Source organism: Gopherus flavomarginatus, chromosome 3, assembly GCF_025201925.1.
Source record: "Gopherus flavomarginatus isolate rGopFla2 chromosome 3, rGopFla2.mat.asm, whole genome shotgun sequence".
NCBI lineage: Eukaryota > Metazoa > Chordata > Testudines > Testudinidae > Gopherus > Gopherus flavomarginatus.
The window spans coordinates 105,328,322-105,348,970 of NC_066619.1; the positions used below are offsets into that span (position 1 = coordinate 105,328,322).

A 20,649-nucleotide genomic window follows, 5' to 3' on the forward strand; every position below is an offset into this window, starting at 1 on the left:
ATTTGAATTTGATGTTTAAGTTTATATTTTAAAAGTAAGAAAATATAATATGCTCCAGTTCTTAGATGAACTAAATAAACTGCTTCTACTCTTCCTATTTTCCTTTCACAATGTTTCAGAATTAGGTTAACTTCCTATCAGACTAAAAAAGTATAAGCATTTTGTATGGCTTGATTTCAGTGACTTTATAGTCTGACATGCCTTAATATCAGAATTGAAAAGTCTTATCTGTATCAGGAAGGTGGATCGTCTCAAAATATAGTGAGACTGATGTTTGGTGAGTCACAAAATGTGCCAGCCAGGGTATTTTGATCTTGCACTTAGAATCTTTTCAGGTACTAGTCTCTGAGGAGTGCTGTTCTGTAGTGTAGAGAAGATGCTAACCCAAACACAGAAAGAATAAGAACATGGAAATTTTCATAGCTAAGGAGACCAAAGTGCTGTCTTGTCCAGTATCCTGTCACTATCAGTAACCAGTGTTCAAATTTTCAGGGAAAGGCTTAAAACCCCATCATGCACCTAAATGTGTAATATTAAGCAATGGAAGGAAATTTCCTATTGATCCCAAAGAGTGATCACTGTACTTCTTGAAGTATGTTTATTGGTAGCTCTTGAAGTTTTATCCTAGGTCATATAATGGCAGATGCTACTTTTATTTTTTCCTGTTTTAGTATAAATGTGATCAATCTTTCTTTTAACTCTTACTAAACTATTTGCCAATATCCTGTGGCAGTGAGTTCCAGTGATTATATATTGTGTGATTAAAGTTTTCCCCTTTTATCCATTTTAAGTGTTGTTGCCTTTTAAATTTCCTTTGAGTGCAATTTTGTTCTGATATTATGGAAAACAGTAATTTTTAGCAATGCTCAGCTTGCTTTCTCTGTTCATGCATTATTTTATATACTTCAGTCATAATTTATTTTATTTTTCTCTTTTCAGACTCAGATAGATCGAGTTTAGGTTTCTGCCAGTTGAAGCTGGCAGAAATCCAGGTGCAGGGCCCCAGTGGCAAAATGTTTAGTGAGGTGGAAAGGATGCAGCAGTGGAAAGGAGATGACGTGAAAAGTACCAGCCAGAAAGGGGGAATGAGAGAGAGTTCACTGATTCAGCATATCCTCTCAGCAGTGTATGCTAGTAGGACTCCTATAGAGTCCTCAGCAGAAATTAAAACTGCCCTCCCACATCAGAAATCCTGAAGGAAGAAAGACCGTGATACCGCTGCCTGGCATCCCTTGAGGTGAATCACCTTTAGAGTGCAGTGTCTCTCCCGGTGCAGATATATAATCAATAGATCAATGTGAATCACTATAGTCTTAACCTGTAGTAAGGCTGAGTAACACTTTCCACCATAACAATTGATGCAATTGTTTCTATGAAGAGCTCTAATGTCTCCTTTCTAGATTCATGGTAATCCATTCAGATATGGTTGGGTTATGAAAATTCAAAAATCACTATCTCCTATCTGTGGTTGGCACAGTACACCTTGTTCTTGGAAACATCCCAAAAACTATCCACATTCTTTGTATGCACCCACCTGGAGGTCTCACTTCAGCATGTCACACAGAGGTCAAACTCCAGATGAAGCACAGACAAAATGGATTATCTGCATCCTCCTCCTACAGCTGCTACCTATCCGCTATTAAAATATCCTTTAGCTTAGGGGAGGGTGCCCTGTTCTGGGAGCCAGGAGACCCTGAGTTTCAGACTTATAACTTTTAGCTTATGCTAGTAACTCTAGCCCCTTAATTTTAGGCCTTGTCTCCACTTACAGGACATTACCTACATTGATGGGAGAGCATCTCCAGTCGTCACCGGTACTTCACCTCCCTAAGAGGCTGTAGCTATGTTGACAGGAGAAGCCCTCCCATCGACATAGCACTGTCTATACTGGGGGTTAGGTCGGTATAACTACATCACTATGGGTATGTCTACACTATCTGCCGAATCAACAGGTAGTGATTGATCTATTGGGGATCGATTTATCGTGTCTAGTGTAGACGTGATAAAATCGATCCCCAATCACTCTGCCGTCGACTCCAGAACTCCACTGCGCGCTAGAGGCGGAAGCAGAGTCGATGGGGGGAGTGGCAGCAGTCAAATCTCTGCCATCCTCACGGCCAGATAAATTGACCTAAGATACCCTGACTTCAGCTCCGTTATTAGCGTAGCTGAAGTTCTGTATCTTAGGTCGACTCCCCCCTCCCCAGTGTAGACCTACATCCCTGAGCAATGTAATTATACCAACATAACTAGTATAGACTGAGCCTCATTAAGCAAGGACTCTCACTTCACTGAGAGGCCACACAACCTGAGCCTAGAATCCAAGTCCCATCCCGGTAGCCACACTGCCTCTCAAAAAGAGCATGTCATATCTTGGGCCTTCTATATGCCGTCTGAAAAAGCAAGATTACTTGTGCATGAAACCCTGTTTCTGAGTTTGTGTTGATTTTTGTGTGGCCTGATTCACACAGGGTAACAGTTTTCTCCAGCTAATGTAGTTTGTCTTGTAGCTTAACATGTAACACCTGTGCAGAATGTTGTTGCTGGTACGTGGTGGCGATGTTGTCAGTTTCTCATAATAGAATTTGGCTCTGCCTTTTAAACAAATACCTGGAAATTAAAAAGTGGGGGAAACTACATTAAAGTAAAGGTCCTCAGGCAGCAAAGTCAAGCACTCGAAATTCAGGTCTCCTGGGCAATCTTAATTCCAGCATTTTCTAAATTCCGCTCCCTTGGGTATTTACATTTTGATTCAATCTTTAATGACATTATCACATATTATTTTTATTCACGGGACCTTGCTTCATTTAGTGCACAGGATGGATGGTGCTCAGTGAGTGAATGAGAGTTGTGTAGTGACAGAGGCTATCAACTATAAGACCCTGTCGCATTCACTACACACCTTCCAACTTCTGCAAGAAATGAGATGAGAAGAAAAAGCATGCTTTTGTGATTAAGGCAAGTGAATCACAACTCAGAATTAGATTCTATCCAGGTCTCTGCAACTTTTTACTAAAACTTCACTAAATGAATGTTCCTCACTTTCTGAGTACACAACCTGAGACAACTGCAACTGAAGTCAGTGGGAGCTGTGGATGCTCAGCAGCTCTGGCAGTTGGGCAGCATGAACACAGGTTTGGAAATCAGGAGTTCTGAGTTGTAATGCTGGCTCTGCTACTGATGCTGTAAATTGGATTAGTGAAGTTACTTTGTCCTCTTGGCTCAGCCACTCTGCCTGGAAAATGGGGATAGTACTCCTCTCTCATTTTGCATGGGAGTTGTGAAGATAAATTCATGAATATTTCTGAAACACTTGGATACTATGGGGATGAGTGCCATAGAAAAGAGCATGAGGAAATTAATAATTCTGTATTAATTGCAAGTTTTGGATCATGTGAGTAAGGTAGGCCAACAGCCACACATTAAACTATGGAGGTAATAAGAAATATTGAATAGCTGCCTTGCACCCGGAGCACCATCCATCCTGTACATTGAATGAGATAAGGGTCCTGTGAAAAGAACAGTATGTGATCATGTAATTAAAACACAAGGGGACCAAATTAAGGTTACATAGAGAACCTTAATTCTGGCATTTCCTAACTTTTAGGTTGACAAATCAAGCACTCAAATAACATTCTTCCAATGTATTTTAAACTTGCCATATTATGAATACAATAGCAGCATATTAATTAAACATGTTTAAAAGTAATGAGCCTAGTTTTCAAATCTGGGTACCTGAAGCTAGCCAATACAGATTTATATTTATGCACTTAATCTGACACTCGTAGGCAGCTAATTTGGGTAGGTACATATCTAAGTGTCCGTTAAGAGCTTAAGTTTAGTCTCCCATTTTTGAAAAATCCTCTCCTTTTTCCTTTCGTATAAACTGCCAAAAATGATGTTGACTTAAATAACAATTGTAACAATGTCTTTAAAAATATTAGATTGCAATTAAAAGGAAAAAAGAGACAAATCTTTCAATGACAAGTCATTAAGATTAAAATGACATCTTGAAAGTACATGTTTATGATTGGCATTATGGTAATTAAATTATCACAGGGCCTTTATTATTGTGCTATTACATTGCTCTCCTAAACCAAATATCAAGGATACCTGATTTTTAGTAAGTTCAGAGCAGTTAAGACAAGTGGGCCAGATTTAAACTCTTACTCCTGTTCAGTAGGTACTTACTCCAGGACTCCAGGAGTGGTCCCATTGACCGACTGGAGGAGTAAGCAGCGCTGGTGCAACCATTTAGGCAACCTAGGTGGTCACCTAGGGCACTGGGATTTGGGGGGCACCATTTTCTTCGGCAGCGACCGCGGCGGCTGGATCTTCGGCCACCCCGGTCGCCACCGGCATTTAGGCAGAGGGATCTGGGGCAGGGGAGCACGGGGAGGGCTGCCTGCAGCAAGTAAGGGAGGGGGCGGCATGCAGGGGAACTCCCCGCCCCAGCTCACCCCTGCCCCGCCTCCTCCATGAGCACGCCGTGGCTGCTTCACTTCTCCTGCCTCCCAGGCTTGTGGCGCCTAAGCTGATGGGCACCGCAAGCCTGGGAGGTGGGAGGAGTGAAGCAACGGTGTGCTAGTGTGTGGAGCAGGGGTGAGTTGGGGCGGGAGGGGCCCTCAGGACGGAGGGTGGGGGGGTGGGGAGCTGCCACGGGGGGGCGCCTCAGGGTGGAGGGGGAGAGCTGCAGCGGGGGGGCGCCTCAGGGCAGGGTTGCGGGGGGGGGGGGCTCAAGGCAGAAGTTTCACCTAGGGTGTGAAACATCCTTGCACCGGCCCTGGGAGTAAAGTACTATTTCACATGAGTAAATGTCTCAAAATTTGGATCTAAAGCAACTGGCTTCAGATTAGAATGTGATTTAACAGCTGATTTCTCTTTAAGCCACCTATTTGTCATTCTCAAATTAACAAAGATGCAATTCCTTAATATATCTATGATAAGATTCAATTTGTGCATCACACACTGGGTAATTACACAAACAAACTGGTATTTAGGAAATACCTCATTTGAAGGCATAAAACCCTTTAGATATGCATAGAGCTGGGACTTCTGACAAAACAGAAATGTACACACAGTTTGCAGATGCAATCATGCGCCCAAATTTGAAAATTTGTCTCAATATTTGTTCAGGGTCAGGATTCGCTTCAGAAATTTCTTGATGTGGGCGAGTAAAGCAGGCTTGCAAGCTCAACTAAATTCAGAAAACAGCCCTTGTGAAACTTAATGTATTAGTTCATAGAATAAAGATGTTTTCTCCCTTGGGAAGCCCTCCTGTAAAAAGGGGAGTTTTAGCTTCTCCAGCTCTTTTCTTAATAAGATCTACAAAGCGATTTGCTTTGGATTCTAACAGGTCACGTTCAGGTGATGTTTAACTCAGACTGGATAATATATAAGAAAGAACACCTCATACTCACACTCGTTCTCAGCTACTCTCAGTCTAAGGGAATTAGGTAACAGTCTAAGGAAGTGTAATTTACATACTGGGAGTGAAATCCTATGTGATTTACATATTGAGGGTGGCAAAGCTTCCATTGACTTCAGTGGGGCCAAGATTTCACCCTGAGCATTCAGCAGAAGGTTTAAGTTAAAGTAGGTTAGGATCATTATAAATTACACCTTCCAGCTTTTTGGTATGTAAACTACACTCACTTAGACTCCCTTTGGCATTAGAAGAGTGGGTATGTGAGGATCATTGAGAAGATACCCACCCACAATTACAGAACACCTCTGAATGTGGTCTCTGAGTCTGAAGGAGTCTAAATAAGTAAGTATGTCTAAGGGGGCCTAAAGGATGTCTATGTTGGTGTAATGTGCAAACGTACACTTTGAGGGGCCTGGTAATTTACTTCAACTTAAATTGTCTCCAGACAGACTCTAGAATTGCTTCTGAATTTAGCCAGCTGTATTTGTATGTTTTTCCTCCCCATAATGAATTTTAGCTATGTATTAATGCATTCCAGCATTTAGGGATAATTTAGGGATAAATGGCATAATGGTCTTATGCCAAGTACACCATGCATATGTAGCACATTACTGTCATTCTCTGGGAACCTACATTTTAAGAGGACTATCCATCTCCTATTGAAGTCAGTAGGACTTCCTCCATTATGCCCCATTACCGTTGTTATGCTTCTCTGTTCTAAGTGAGTGCTTTTGAATTGCAGTTGTTGTTTTTTATTTCACCCATTTTCAAATCAAACCTCAATCTCTTTAAAAGGTTTGGGTACCTTCCATCCTAAAATAAATGCCTTTTATAATTTTCTTGAGAGCCAACAAACAAAGACTTACTGATACCTGTATAATTGCAATGAGCCATATGCTACTTATGAAAAGCAATGCAAGAAGACATCCATAAAAATATATGTACCTATAAAATATACCTGGGACAACTTCTTTGTAAAGCCCCTAACCTTGACCCCACATTCTATATCAGAAAAATAATCAGAGAAACCAGATTACAGAGTTTAAATACAGTTTGTAATGCACTATCCTCTACCAGTCAATGCACATCTTGTATTTTCGTTACTTCCAGTGATGGCTCATCCAGTAAATCATTAATCTCTTTTAGTTTATTATAATGTTTAGAAAAATATTTAAGATAAGAGAAAAGACATGTCAAACTTGTATAATATCCTTTCAGCTAAAGAGCTGAATCACAGCCTGACAGCTCACAAAAACTAGCCTATCCTTGGCTATCAAATAGGAGCAGGGATTTGATAATTACCTCTTAATTGGTGGGACCACTACTGGAAAGCTGTTTCCAATTTTTGTGTCCAAACTTTAAAAAGGATGTTGTAAGCCAATTACACTTCACTGTTTGATACCATAACCTGGTGCTAAATGAAATGAATTGAATGCCTAATCTGATTTGTAATTAGTTTGTGTTTGGGATGAAGAGTGGGATTGTACAATTGTCTAATTGTCACAGATCATTAAGCATATATTCCTAAAAAAATTAAACCAAATCCAGATGCATTCTTGATTTTGATTTTGGAGTGAAATGGAAAGATCATCTGATAGAGAATTGAAGTTCCCAAGTGTCTTTTATTGATGATGGTGATATTTTGCACTTATGTTCAAAATTCTGTACAAATTTTGGGTCCAGTCCAGCTCCCACTGAATTCAATGCTAAGACTCCCACAGATTTCAAGGGAAGCAGGAGCAGCCCCATTAACTACTTATGGGTTCGGTATTCCTGTGTATGGGAGAAGAAACTTAGTCATGGATTTACTTACCATTCTTCTGAAAGGGATAGCAATTGAAGATTCTCTGAGCTCTGTTAGAAGCCAGAACCATCCCTTCTCTCTGGAGTGGCAAAGGTTTCAAGTCCCAAAACTTGAAGCTTCCCCAAGACTCACTGGAAGCCAGAGACATCCATATGGAGGTGTTGTGCCCCTTAACTGTCTTCCACCACCTCACTCCCTGGCAGTTTGTCTCTTCCCTTATTTCCATGGCCTTGCCAACTGTTGTTGCACCCCAAACACCTCTTTAGAAGAGGCCTCACTGAATGAGTAGGTTGGGAACTCATATACGTTCCTGGCTGATCCACTGTGCATTAACTTTGCACCAAGCTATCATGTGGGCATGTTGGTGGCAGGAGCAACCAGTGCAACAATGAGCTGCTATCTTCCTAGCTCCCCATCCTTCCTCTCCATCATCTTCTCTCCTCACTCCTGGAAATGATCCCCACAAACGATGGAGATCTGGAGCGTGATGGTGCCCAGATAGGACGGCGTTTAGTGTCATTTAATGCATAGATAGATAATATAGAGAGATGTTCACCCTGACAGCTCAACTACTAGACCAAGGAGAACTATGAGAATACTGATCGTCAGGCCTAGGCACTTAGCTTTTGGGAGAATCCTCATGAGGGTTCATTAGTCCTGCAAGAATATGTAGCTGTTTGGTGAGAATTCTTCAAAATTTGGCCCATTCTTTGGGAAAAATATTTTCTGAGAGGAACAATGCCATCTGTGGATTACACAGATTTTTCACTGCACAGATTTCCAGCCAGTATGTTACTCATGTACGGACATTAGTTTTTCTTAGAGGGAAAGTACAATAAATCGTTATTTATATTTTTATTATTTGTAATTTAGAACAATCAAAATTATTTTAAAGAAAGAATTACATGGACTTTAATGTCAATTTTAGGTCTAACTAAACTATGTCACCATTATAGACAGGTTCTGGTTAACCATAATGCATGAGCATGAGAAGGTGAGTAAGGGCAGGTGGAAGCAAGGCCACGCTTTTGCTCTTCCCTTGTGCCTCTGTTGAAAAGTATTTGCTAACAGTTTATGTAATTTGAGTCAGTTCCTTGGATGTTGGCATTTCAGGGAGAGAGGTGATGGATAATCTCAGTCAGTTCGGCATTCTGGACAGGATGTACCCACTGAGTATCAGATTAATATCTACATGGATTACTATCAGATATTTGTCAAACAGTGTTATACCAGATGGTGGAGGTATTTATGGCATCATCATGTCAGGGTATTTTTTTAGATGTTTTTAAAGTAAGAGGCTAAACCAAAAAAATTGAAAAACAGATATAAAACTTTATCTATGAAATATGTAGCCACTCTAAGCCAACAGGAGAGAGCTCTCCCATTGATTTAATTAATCCACCCCCAATGAGTGGCAGTAGCTAGGTCAGTGGGAGAAGCTCTCCCACCAACAAGGCGCTGTCCACCCCGGCGCTTCTGTTGATGTAACGTATGTCGCTTGGGGGGTGGATTATTCACACCCCTGACCAACATAAATTATACCAGCATAAGTGGTAGTGTAGACATAGGCATATGGGAGGGCTTCCAATGTTCCAGCCTTAATAGCAAGCAGGAAAAATATGGGATTGTTCCTGAAATAAATGCTTGGGGCTCTAAGATCAGATAAGAAAAACCTTACAGATTTAACCATCATATGGATATGAAGATAGAATACTATTGGGTAAGCACAATAAGGTATGGTCTACTGGATACTATATCAGAAAGCAATTGTATGTATTTTGCAATGCTATGAAAAATATCAACAGCTATAAAGTTAATTATGATGTGGAATTACAACGAGTATGGTGCTCATCTCCTGGTATCTTTTCTAGAACTATCTGCAATGCAGAAATTAAAAAGTCAAAACAAAAGGATGGAAATAGCAGTTGAAAAAGGAGCTAATATGTGGTGATTGTCCTGATACAAGTGCACACATTCCTGTACAGAATGTTTGTTTTCTAAAGAAAAGATTAATATCATTGTAGCTATGTACAAAAAACTGTATTCACAGTTGGTTTAAAGGGACATCATCGATTTAAATTTGGGCCAAATTTTAAATTTTGTATTAAATATGTAAGCTTTATAAAACCCAAGACTAATAAAAATAGGCTTCTCCAATTAAGATAATCCAAAGAAAACAATATTTTTGAATGTAAATATTCCCCTGAAGTGTTCAAAATCCAAATGCTGCAGCACTGAGAACCTGAATGTGAAACTGGCTGGAAAGAAAAGAAAAATGGGCTTAGCTGATTTTTCATTGTCCAAACTAAAAAAAAAAAAATACAAAAAGATAAAAATAGGGCATAAGTAGTGACAAATATATTTGATTTTAAGACATAATTATAACAAATAATAAAATTTGCTTCTATGCAATATGTGATTTTTAGTTGACTGTGTCTCTTTAATATTAACACTAGTAATCAATTCAGAAGTATATTTTTCAAACAGAAATATTGTATTGGTGTAGTCTTTTTCCACTAGATTTTTTTTTTGGCTCATTTGCTGTACAACACAAATACAGTTAGCCTGTTTGATATCATTTGGAGTTTATAAAAAGCTTTATTCATGTCAGTCATCAGTTTGAACTAATTGTGCTTGCACTGCAGTATTAAAGAGTTTATAATTAATATAAAATAGATTAAGAGGTTTTAAAATAATTGACAAAAATATCTGAGCTCCATGGGAGCACGGATGTGAATAAAGTTAGTCATGTGTATAAGTATTTGCAGGATCAGGCCCAAAAAGTATGCTCAGTTGTACAAGACTTAGAGACACTGGATCCAATCCTGCAAACTATGAAATGTCCTGTTGAAGTCCATGGAAACTGATGGTGTTCAGTAACTCAAATGTGGGCCCACTGTTTGCATTGCTGCTGTTAAAGTGTGTGTGAGCATTTTCTTCCCAAACTTGTATTTATATTTTTTTCATGAATATTTCTTCTGCAATGCAACTTGATATATAAGGTTTCAGCACAGGAACAAATATATTATTTACCACATTTGAAAAAATATCCATTTAACAGTTTTATACTTCATATTGCAGTAGTAGAAAGAGAGAATACCTTTGCCATTTCAGAAGTGTATTTCCATCCTAGTGAAATCTTTTTTAAAAATATAAATGGAATATGTATTGCCAAAATCCAGTATTTCTGTTTACTTCAATGATTATCTCATACAAATTAAAATGTACAGACTATGAATTTTCTTTTAAGCAAGGTAGCTGTTTATCTTAATATATCTACCTGGCCTGATCCAGCTCCCATTTATAGCCATTGGCAGCCTTTCCACTGATTTGAAGGCATGTTGGACAGGACTATGTATTGATCCTACACAGTGATAGGTGCTTCTGAGAAGTACTGATCATTCTCAGCTCTTATTGACTTTAATGGGAGTTTAATGTCCAAAAAGTGGCTAAAACTCTAATATTTTCTCATCCTTGGTTGGATCTTTTTTCAAAATGCAAAATCTGGACTCGACCACATATTTCCTCAAATACAAAAGCCTTTGTTGATCATTTTTATCATTCATATTAAGGACCCAGTCTTTCAAACATGAATAAGAGTAATTTGACTCACATGATTAGGCCCACTGAACTCAATGAGACTATTTTGGGGGTTTAAGAGCTACTTAAATGGTCTTGGGCTGATCCCTGTTCAGGACCGCCCAGAGGATTCAGGAGGCCTGGGGCAAAGCAATTTCAGGGGCCCCTTCCATAAAAAAAAGTTGCAATACTATAGAATACTATATTTTTGTGGGGGCCCCTGCGGGGCCCAGGGCAAATTGCCCCACTTCCTCCCCTTCCCCCTGGGAAGCCCTGGGAAAAATAAACATTTAAAAACCTTCCACATCTCGGCACAAACCCAGTTTTGAGAAAACTTCTTTTCAAGTCACCTTTACAAGGTATCACTGGTTCTCGTATCAGCTAGTGCTAATAGGCACTAAAGCTCATTAAAAGGGTTGGACAAATATTTTCTGTCAAAACTTTTTTTGGATCAAAAACTAGGAGTTTTTAAAAAGCAGAAAAAAATCATGGACAATGTCTGCTTTCCTTCAAAATTTGTTTTGGTTTTTTTAATTGAAAAGCTGAAATTAGTCTGCCAAAACCTGAACATGGTTTGAGGTTTCAGAAGTGTGTGGCCAAATATTTGCTGCTTGCTGTGTTTGTTTAAAGAAACAATAAAAAAAATTCTGCTTAAAAAAAATCCAAAACTTTTGAATCACCTCAGCTTGTGACCAAACGCCTGAGCCCATCCCGTCAGAGATTTTTCCAGGTTTCTGATACTCTGCTGGCATCCTTGACTCATATCTGTCTCCATAACTTTGGGTTCCTTTAGCTAAGAACATAAGAATGGCCATACTGGGTCAGACCAAAGGTCCATCCAGCCCAGTATCCTGTCTACTGACAGTGGCTAATGCCAAGTGCCTCAGAGGGAGTGAACCTAACAGGTAATGATCTAGTGATCACTCTCCTGCCATCCGTCTGCACCCTCTGACAAACAGAAGCTAGGGACACCATTCCTTACCCATCCTGGCTAATAGCCATTAATGGACTTAACCTCCATGAATGTATCTGTTTCCTAGAGACTGGCTCCACAGGGTCCCTCACACACTGGCAATGGTTACTGTGGGTTTTTCTTTAGTATAGCTTATGTACATACTCCACGAACTGAGCATTTGAGCTTGTTCCAGAATTTGGGATGAGCCTATGTTGTGAAAACTGAAATGCTCAAAATAGCACATGCATGTGAATGGACACAGGGTGCTAAAATTAAATTAACCCAGGGGTTCTGAAACTGGGAGTCAGGACCCCTCAGGGGGTCATGAGTTGTCAGCCTCCACCTCAAATCCCGCTTTGCCTCCAGCATTTATAATAGTGTTAAATATATAAAAAAGTGTTTTTAATTTATAAGTGGGGGATCACACTCAGAGATTTGCTATGTAAAAGGGGTCACCACTACAAAAGTTTGAGAACCACTGAATTAACCCCTCTGGAGCCTCGGGGAATGCAGGGGAGGGAGGTCTCCCTTAGTAGGGTTGGGAAGGAGGGTAGGTGGTGTAGGATATTGCTCTTCTAATGTGATCCCTCCCCCATGGAAAAGATAACAGCTTGGCTCTTTGTGTTAAATAGCTGTTTGCAAGCCTCAAACTGCTGAATGAGCTTTAGGGTAGGGAAGGCTGTGCCTCCCCAAACAGCCTGGCCCTGCCCCCTATCCGACCCCCACCCACTTCCTGCCCTCCGACTGCCCCCCTCAGAATCTCTGACCCATCCTGCTCCTTGTCCCCTCACCCCCCCAAGACCCCCTCCCCAACCACCACCCCGAGACCCCACCCCCCACCAACCCCCCGTTCCCTGTCCCCTGACTGCCCCAACCCCTTTCCCGCCCCGCTGAGTCCTGACAGACCCCCGGAATGCCCACGATCCAACCCCCGTTCCCCGTTCCCTGACCGCCCCCCAGATCCCCTGCCCCCTCCCTGTACCCTGACTGTCCCCAGGACTCCCTGCCCCTTAGCCAACCTCCCCCCTGGCCCCCTGCCATGCTGCTTACCCCCGCCTCCCCCCTCTCCCGGAGCCTCGGCGTGCTGCGTTCACGAACAGCCCTGGACAGCGCTACAGCAGCGTGACTCCAGCAGGGTTGCGGAGCTCACAGTCCCACGCCCTTTTCATGCAACTCCGAGCGGGATGGAGCTCAGGCCCTGCCTGAGCCGTGCCACTTTAGCTTTGCCCAGGGGCGCTCCTGTACGCGGCACACTGAGGCTCCGGGGGATGGGGGAAGGCGGGGCCCGGGCCAGACTACTCTCTTGGGGGCCCCTGCAGGGCCTGGGGCCTGGGGCAAATTGCCCCACTTGCCCCCTCCGGGCGGCCTTGTCCCTGTTTAGGTGAAAATTTCACCTTAGAGTGAATTTTCCCCAGTATGAACGCAGATCAGATTTGTGGGGAAGGAATAATACAATAACAACCCCTGAAAGTATATGTGAATAATATATGTGTACATATATATTTATAGAATGTATATATGTATACATATATGTACACACCATTATTAAACAGTACTCATCAAAATACTGTCTAAAGATAAATGAGCACAAATTGTTGACCTTTTACTGCAGAAATTTTCTTTTCTTTTCTTTTTTTAAGTTCTAATAAAAGCTCTCTCCTCAGGTGCTATTTCCCAGTTGTTGTTTGCACTGAGTCAGCCTGGCTTGAGAGATGGGGGAAATCCATTACAGATCAGAAGATAGCCTTTTCTCACATAATCTTTTCTTCAAATTGATGTTCTCAGCTGGGGACATTTTGGACATAAAGAATTAAGTCCAGTTCTTCCTCTGCTCACTGCAGAACAAAAATGAACTGAATCAGTATCAGTATTTGCTCATAATTATTTCTCTTCTACTTAACCCCCAACGTTAAATTCACTAACTGAAAAGGCGTGTTAACAGTTAATCTCGATGTGTGTCAAAAAGCTGAGCTCATTGCACTGGATAATTCCCCCTGGGGATTGTGCTGTAGAATACAGCACCATTTGTTGAGCTGTTTGATAGATAGAAAGAAAACTTGGTATGGAGGAAATGGTTTACAACACTGCTTTTTGAGGGAAGGGGCATCATCACATGAGGTTGACTGTAACACAGGTAGAGTATGCAGTGTTTTATTAATCATAGTTCACTAGTGCTTTTGTGTGTATTTTCTGGTGAATTAACACTGTACTGTGGGTTTCAGCAGATTTAAGAGAACATTATGACTCTGTTTATTGTCAATGATCACAAGCCTCCAAAAAATATTTATAGAAACATAGTTCTGTAGTGTCACAAAACATCCAGGCTACCATCACTAATACATTTTTTGTTCATCACAACAACCCAGGCATATAACATTGGTTAGGGATCGCTGCGTCGACTTGTTTGCAGAGAAACCCAAAGTCTTCCCCAGTTTTTCATCCTATGAATGTCATTGTCTTGCCATTATTGTGCTCAGAAGAATGAAAGAATATCTATGGGACACAAATCATCTATTTTGTAGTTTGCAATGTCTTCAAAATCCACCCCAGAGTCTGATTCTTGTACATGGGAGGGCAATACTCTGCTGCCATGTTATCTGCTTGTAACTGTTTGATCCTGACAATTAGGGCTATATGGCATTTTGCTGAGTCCCATTAAGATGGGTGTTTAAAAAAATAAGCTCATATAATGACTCATAACATCTTTTTTTCAGATATCATCATTTGGAATCATTATCAATAATGGTCCAACCTTCATTATTTTACTGAGTTTATTACTCTCAACATTCAGGCAAACTCCCATCAAAGCCAATGTGAGTTTGCCTCACTAAAGACTGTATAAAAAATGAGGACTTCAGTATTTAGACAACTGGCTATAACTGAGACCCTGAAATTCAGTAACATATCAGAGGCAAAGATAAGAGGTTTCAGGAGCATTTCAGCTTGAACTTTTCAAAAGAATCCACTATTACCTAGTACCTACAGAATATTTAAGGTCTTTAACATCACATAGTTCCAGAGCTGTGAAATCACATTCTAGCCTATAGAATCTCTATGTCACTCAGTACACAAGTACATGCTGTTTAACTGCCTCTTCAATTATTTGATGTTCTTCCCTGAAAATGTGTGCATGTGCCTTGTGACATTTCTTTTTTTTTTTTTTTCCCATGCATGCAGCCAGCTAATGCTGGGGACAAGGATGACCAAACACTGACGGTAGGCAGCAGTTTGTATTTTTATGTCTGGGCATTTGTTTCTGAGCCAAATCTTACTTTGCTTTGGCACACTTCAGCATTTTAATAAACTTATCATCCTTCTCCAACCCCGCCCCCAATGCTGCTATACAATTAAAAATAATTAAGTTCCAGTGTTAAAGTGACAAGTTAATTCTGGTATTCAGTTTCTATAATTTTCCATTTAGCACCAAGAATTAATGTATGTGCCCTGTACGTGCTTTCACTGAAAACAAAATATTTCCTTCAGCTGTTTTTTTTTTAATTGGTTTGTCAGAGGCTTGTTAGTTTTACAAATTGTTGGCTCTGATTATTATTTATTATCCAGCCAAATGGAATGTTTTGTGAATATTGCCATCCACAAAAAGGCTGTATTCTCTAAGAATCGTGTGGTTGTACAACTGCAGCTGCTGTTATACTATATAATTATTGGCACAGGAAAGAGAGTCTCTTCTAGATGTTTATAAGCCTGTTAAAATATATTAAAGATCTTTTATTTTAGCTCTGTTATTTTGTGTGTCTGTGCATGCACATGTGTGCACATTATTTATCATCATTCTGAAAGTCCTTTTTTTTTTTTCCAACCTTGCCAACTGCATCTGATGGAAAACCATAGGCAGAGGCACATATTGTTACTATAACTGACCTAAGGCCTTTCTTGCTATCGTATAAATGGGGTGGGTTTTTTACCTTTCTCTACATCATTTTGATGATATCTAATGGTCTGTAATGGACTGCAGGCATTTGAAATGAAAAGCTGGTGTACTTCAGGACAGAGCTAGATTGTTCCACAATGAAACTAAAGATTGCCATGACTGTCAGCTGCTTTTTCTCTCCCCTAAAAGAATCCCTTCTAGGTTTTAACTTGACAAATTTAGCACATAAAGTCTACACTGCCTTGTCTATGCTAGACTTTTAGAACATATTAGTTACACATTCTAACAACGCACCCTTAAATCCTAGGCTGGACAAAGTTAAAGGGGTCAGTTGATTTGCCCTACGAGTCGGGGGAGTCTGTAGCAGAATCAGGAATTGAAGCCACATCTGCTGAGTCCCAGTCTACTAATGAATGACCAGTGGATCCTTTGGGATGAAAGGGGGTGTATACGTGACATTACTTAGTACAAAATGTGACCGGTGGACATCAGAAATGTTTTCACTGGGAGATGAATACAGCTTATAGTGTTACTGGATCCATTCTCAAGAAAAGGCTAAATTCCTTTTCCTTTTTCATTCAGACCAAGCCACGTCTCCAGCGAGGCGGGAGCTCTGCATCTCTCCACAACAGTCTAATGAGAAACAGCATCTTTCAGCTTATGATTCACACACTCGACCCACTTGCCGAAGGTATCCCAATAATTTTTTTTCTTTCTCTGATGTATCAAACAAAACAAAAAAAGATTTTCCCCTTTACTTACAAAAATGTTGTTTGTACCTGAACTACTTTCTCTTTGGTTTTGGTTTGCTCATTTTTGTTTTTGTTTTGTTTTTTTTGCAATCTCTGAGAGAGGGCTTGCACTCTAATGCCACAGTATATACAGTCCCATGAAGGATTGTGACATATAGGGATTGCTTTCATTGTGATACCAATAATAATCATGACTGTCTGGTGGATGCACTGTAAGTACCAATTCTCTCTCTCTCTCTTTCTCTCTCTCTGTCTAGTTTGGGCTTGAACAGAGTTCATGTTGGGCAAGGATGTAAAAATTAGAAAGATGTTTTTACTGCTACTTGTGTGGGATATCAATTTCCTCTTCCTGGCTTTGATGTCGGTATATAACAGGGAAGCTAAACATGGAACTACCTTGTAATATGGAATGTAGACTACATTGAGATATTGCAGTCTTGGCTTTGGATGGATATTCACTGAGACCAGATAGAATGTGATTATCCACAATCAACTCAGAGCCATTATTGATCTGAAACCCACTCCCACCCCATCTTTCTCTCTCACACACACACGCACACACACACCTCTCTTTGTCTCTGTCTGTCTCTCTCTCTCACACACACACACTTTTGCTGATATTATCAAAGTGCTGAGTAATGTGTTCACTGTGTGATCCTCTAGATGGAAAACATAACTGTGTATTGGTTTAGTTTGAAACTGAGTATCACCTTGTCCACCACTCCCTTCAGATGGATTTCCAAAAATCCAAACCCAAGTATTTATTTGTGAAATGTGTGTTCCAATTACATGACGTTTCCCTGTTGCAATAGGGTATGTCTTCTGCAATCATGTGTTTTTCAAAGTTATAATTCCTCCTAAAAGATGTGAATGGCTCAAATAGTCCTAAATCTCTAAGAATATCAAAAGCCCTGGTCACTTCCAAACTTGAGTGATTATAAAATATATGAAGCACCCTAATACATTTAAATTACTCTTCATAGTACATACCAAGAAATCAGATTTCACTGGGTATGTTTTTAAATTGCAAGTATTTTTCGCGCAATAAAAACCAAACAAAATAAACGCAGCTCTGCATCATTTTAAAGCAGTAAATCTCCCTTTCCATTTCACTCTCCAGACATGCAAGTTAACACTTATTATGCAAAATGAAAGTGTCATATTTTTTAGCTCCTCTGTTATCTACACCATTAATTCTGCACTCAGAAAGGTTTATAGTACAAATCCAAACCCTTTGTTGCTTTAATCTGCCAAAAAAAATATATAGCTATTATTTTTGTTAGAATTAAACCATTATCACAAGGACACTAAGAACACAAAACACATATCCACCTGAAAGCAGCCTCCACTGCTTTTGATCTTACAGAAGCCCTGTGGTTTCTCTCTGTTGATGCAATTGAGGCTGCACTTCTCCATTTAATAGATGCTGCATTATGTAACTGCCAAAATCTGCCCCTTTAAGTAGCATAGAGTCAGTCACAAACTGTGCCTAGTCCTATTACCATACCTAATAAACTAGGAAACATATTGGGGCAACCCACTTGAAATCCTTCATCTGAATAACCATACAAGAGGATAGATATGAATCTATTAATGTCAAAGCAAGCAGATATTCTCAATGTTGCAACTCCTTTCCCAATCCCAACTCAGGTCCCATCTCCACCTTCCAGTGAGGCAGACCTTCCGTCATCCAGAAGCTTGATATATCACCAGCACAGCATGTAAACGCTTCCCCCCCCCAAACCTCTCCATTTTCCTTTCCCATCCTTAAAAATAAGTTTGTAGGTCCCTAGCTCCATCTGTGCTACTGCACACTCTGGTTTAACTATTCCAATCACATCACGTGCTAGAGTATAGAGAAATTCAAAGTGGAGGCACTTGAGCCTAGACACAAATGGGATTCCTGAATTCATTTTTAAAGGTAGGAGTTACTAGAGGTTACGTAGAGGATTGCTGCAGAAAAGTGGATTAGGGAGAGTCAGTCAACAGTGGAGGGGCCTTAGTGAGAGATTGAAGACCAAAGGAAAATTGGAAGGTTCTGGCGGGAGAGGGAATCACATGAACTTCTTAACTGAACCCCAATACAGGCCTCAGTAAAGATTCAGAAGTAAGATTAATGATCAGCCAGTTTTTATTTATCTAGAACCTGTTTGCCTAGCCTAACATATTTCATGTTTCTCAGGCCTAGCTCATTCCTCTATATACCATTGTCCATGATTCTTCCCCATTGCAGGTCTTGCTCCATATAACATGTACCAAAGAGGAACTTAGGATCATCTCATTAGAATAGTCTCCGAAGGAAAGCTTTCTAAATCTGTGTTCTAATTTGGGAGCTGTAGGTGCTGGGCTCTTTTAAAAATCAGATCATGTAATTACTGTAGCAAATAACTCAATAATGTTTTGCTGTATGTAGTAGTTAATTCATGTTAGTAAAATAAATATGTAGTCAATACTATTTAATAGAGCATTGCTTAGTGGTTATTGCATTCATCTTAAATTATATCCAAGGAAGCTTCCTTCAGTGTTCCACCATCTCTGTCACCATTCTCATGTTTTCTTCCATGCCTTCATGTCCATCCTGGCATGATTTTACTTTACAAATTGGAATTGAACAATCTCTTGGCTTCTAACTGGATTTCTTAGACAGTCTAGCCACATTTTTGTTTCATTTAACAGAGACGCAGTGGGCTAAATTTTCAAAAAGTAGAAACCTACTTGCACATGCAAAAATGTCTGTGAACTGCATGCCTACATTTGCATATGTAATTACTGTGATAGACCACACTAATTTAATGTACAGATCACTAGTTAGGCACCATAATGACTATCTGGATGTGCAAATATCAAACTCCCATTGACTTCAATAGGACAAGGATTTTAACCCTGATTTGCCCATAAATATAGTAATGACTGTTAGGCTGTGTCTAGGAAAAGCATGTGAAAATAACTATCTGATTTCATATTCTGTTGCTATGGTTTACCAAGTTTATGTTCAAACATCTTCAGAGAGACTTCAGTCTCAGGGCTTCAGATCTTCTGCATTCCAAGAGGTTTGTAAAGCAGACACATGGAGAGTTCTACAGATCTTTACTAAACCTTCTACAACATTGACACTCTGGGATTGGAAAATCAAGTCATGTTTTTAATTTTTTTTCTAGCTCATATATCAACATTGGTAATAAAAATTCTACACTTGTAATTCAGTAAACAATGTGTAGAAAATGGATGTGCCAGAAAAGAATCTAGCTCATTCTCCCAGACCTGTGATGGCTTTGTAAGGCTACCAAGAATGAAAAGAAAGTCAGCAGATATGGGTCTGAATGCATACATAGAGTTGGTCTGTTAAGTAAAAAAGTTAGTTTGATCTATGTGACCTAATATTTGCCTTGGCACCTAATGTACTTAAGTGAAAATAGTTAATAGTATTCACACTTGAATAATTCACTTGTCAAGCCACCACTATTACCTATTCAGACACTTAAAATTTCATTTCTTTTGGGAAGAAAACAAGAAATAAATTGCAATTATGTTAAAAAATAACAAAAGCAATTTTTACTCACCGCAAAATATACATGAATTATTAGTCACGACCACATGATTCTGTTAATGTGATCCTGTCCTTCCTCTCCCCATTTCCCTCCTGTTTGTTCTCACTTTTTCTTGTTGTGTCGTGTCTGAATTCTAGATTGTAAGGTCTTTGGGGGCAGGAATTTTTTCCGACTCTTTGTTTTGCAAACTGCTTAACACACATGTGGGTTTGATACAAATATTAATAATAACTAATGATAGCTACTCATGTCTATGGGAGCTGTTGCATGCGTTGCACTTTTGAAAATCAGGTAGGTTTCCACATATGGATTTAAAAGCCTAATTTATGCTTCTGCTTTTGAAAATCTTGGCCATAGTGTAGATGTTCACTACTATCAATTTAACCACTCGGACTGGCAAATGTACAGGACTTTCATTAGCTAGAAATGATCTCTGCATATCAATTGAAATTGCATCACTAAAACAAAATCAATGTGGCGCTGTTTTTTTTCCCATTTTTATCTTATTATAGCAATAATGACCTTGCAGCAGGACATTTCTTGGGGATTAAGATTAATGAATGGCTGTGCTTCAGACCATCAACTATTCCCAGCCAGTCATTAATCTCCAGGAAATGTCCTGTGCCAAATTTGTTACTGCTTAAGTGCTGACCTTGCAACTCTTTCTCACTTGATAGTCCTGATGAAGTCAGAT

General features: G+C 39.9%; 1 protein-coding gene across 5 annotated transcripts in view; it reads left to right on the forward strand.

The window, feature by feature from the left end:
- The window catches only part of SLC24A2 (solute carrier family 24 member 2), a 199,558-nt gene that overhangs the window by 88,807 nt on the left and 90,102 nt on the right, over positions 1–20,649 (forward strand). For 4 of the 5 annotated variants that reach the window (XM_050944184.1, XM_050944179.1, XM_050944180.1 and 1 more), the window contains 2 exons: positions 14,944–14,982; positions 16,238–16,346. In XM_050944184.1, the coding sequence (XP_050800141.1) occupies positions 14,944–14,982; positions 16,238–16,346 (148 nt within the window). The remainder of the gene's footprint in view (positions 1–14,943; positions 14,983–16,237; positions 16,347–20,649) is intronic. The other variant, XM_050944183.1, reaches the window with a different exon arrangement.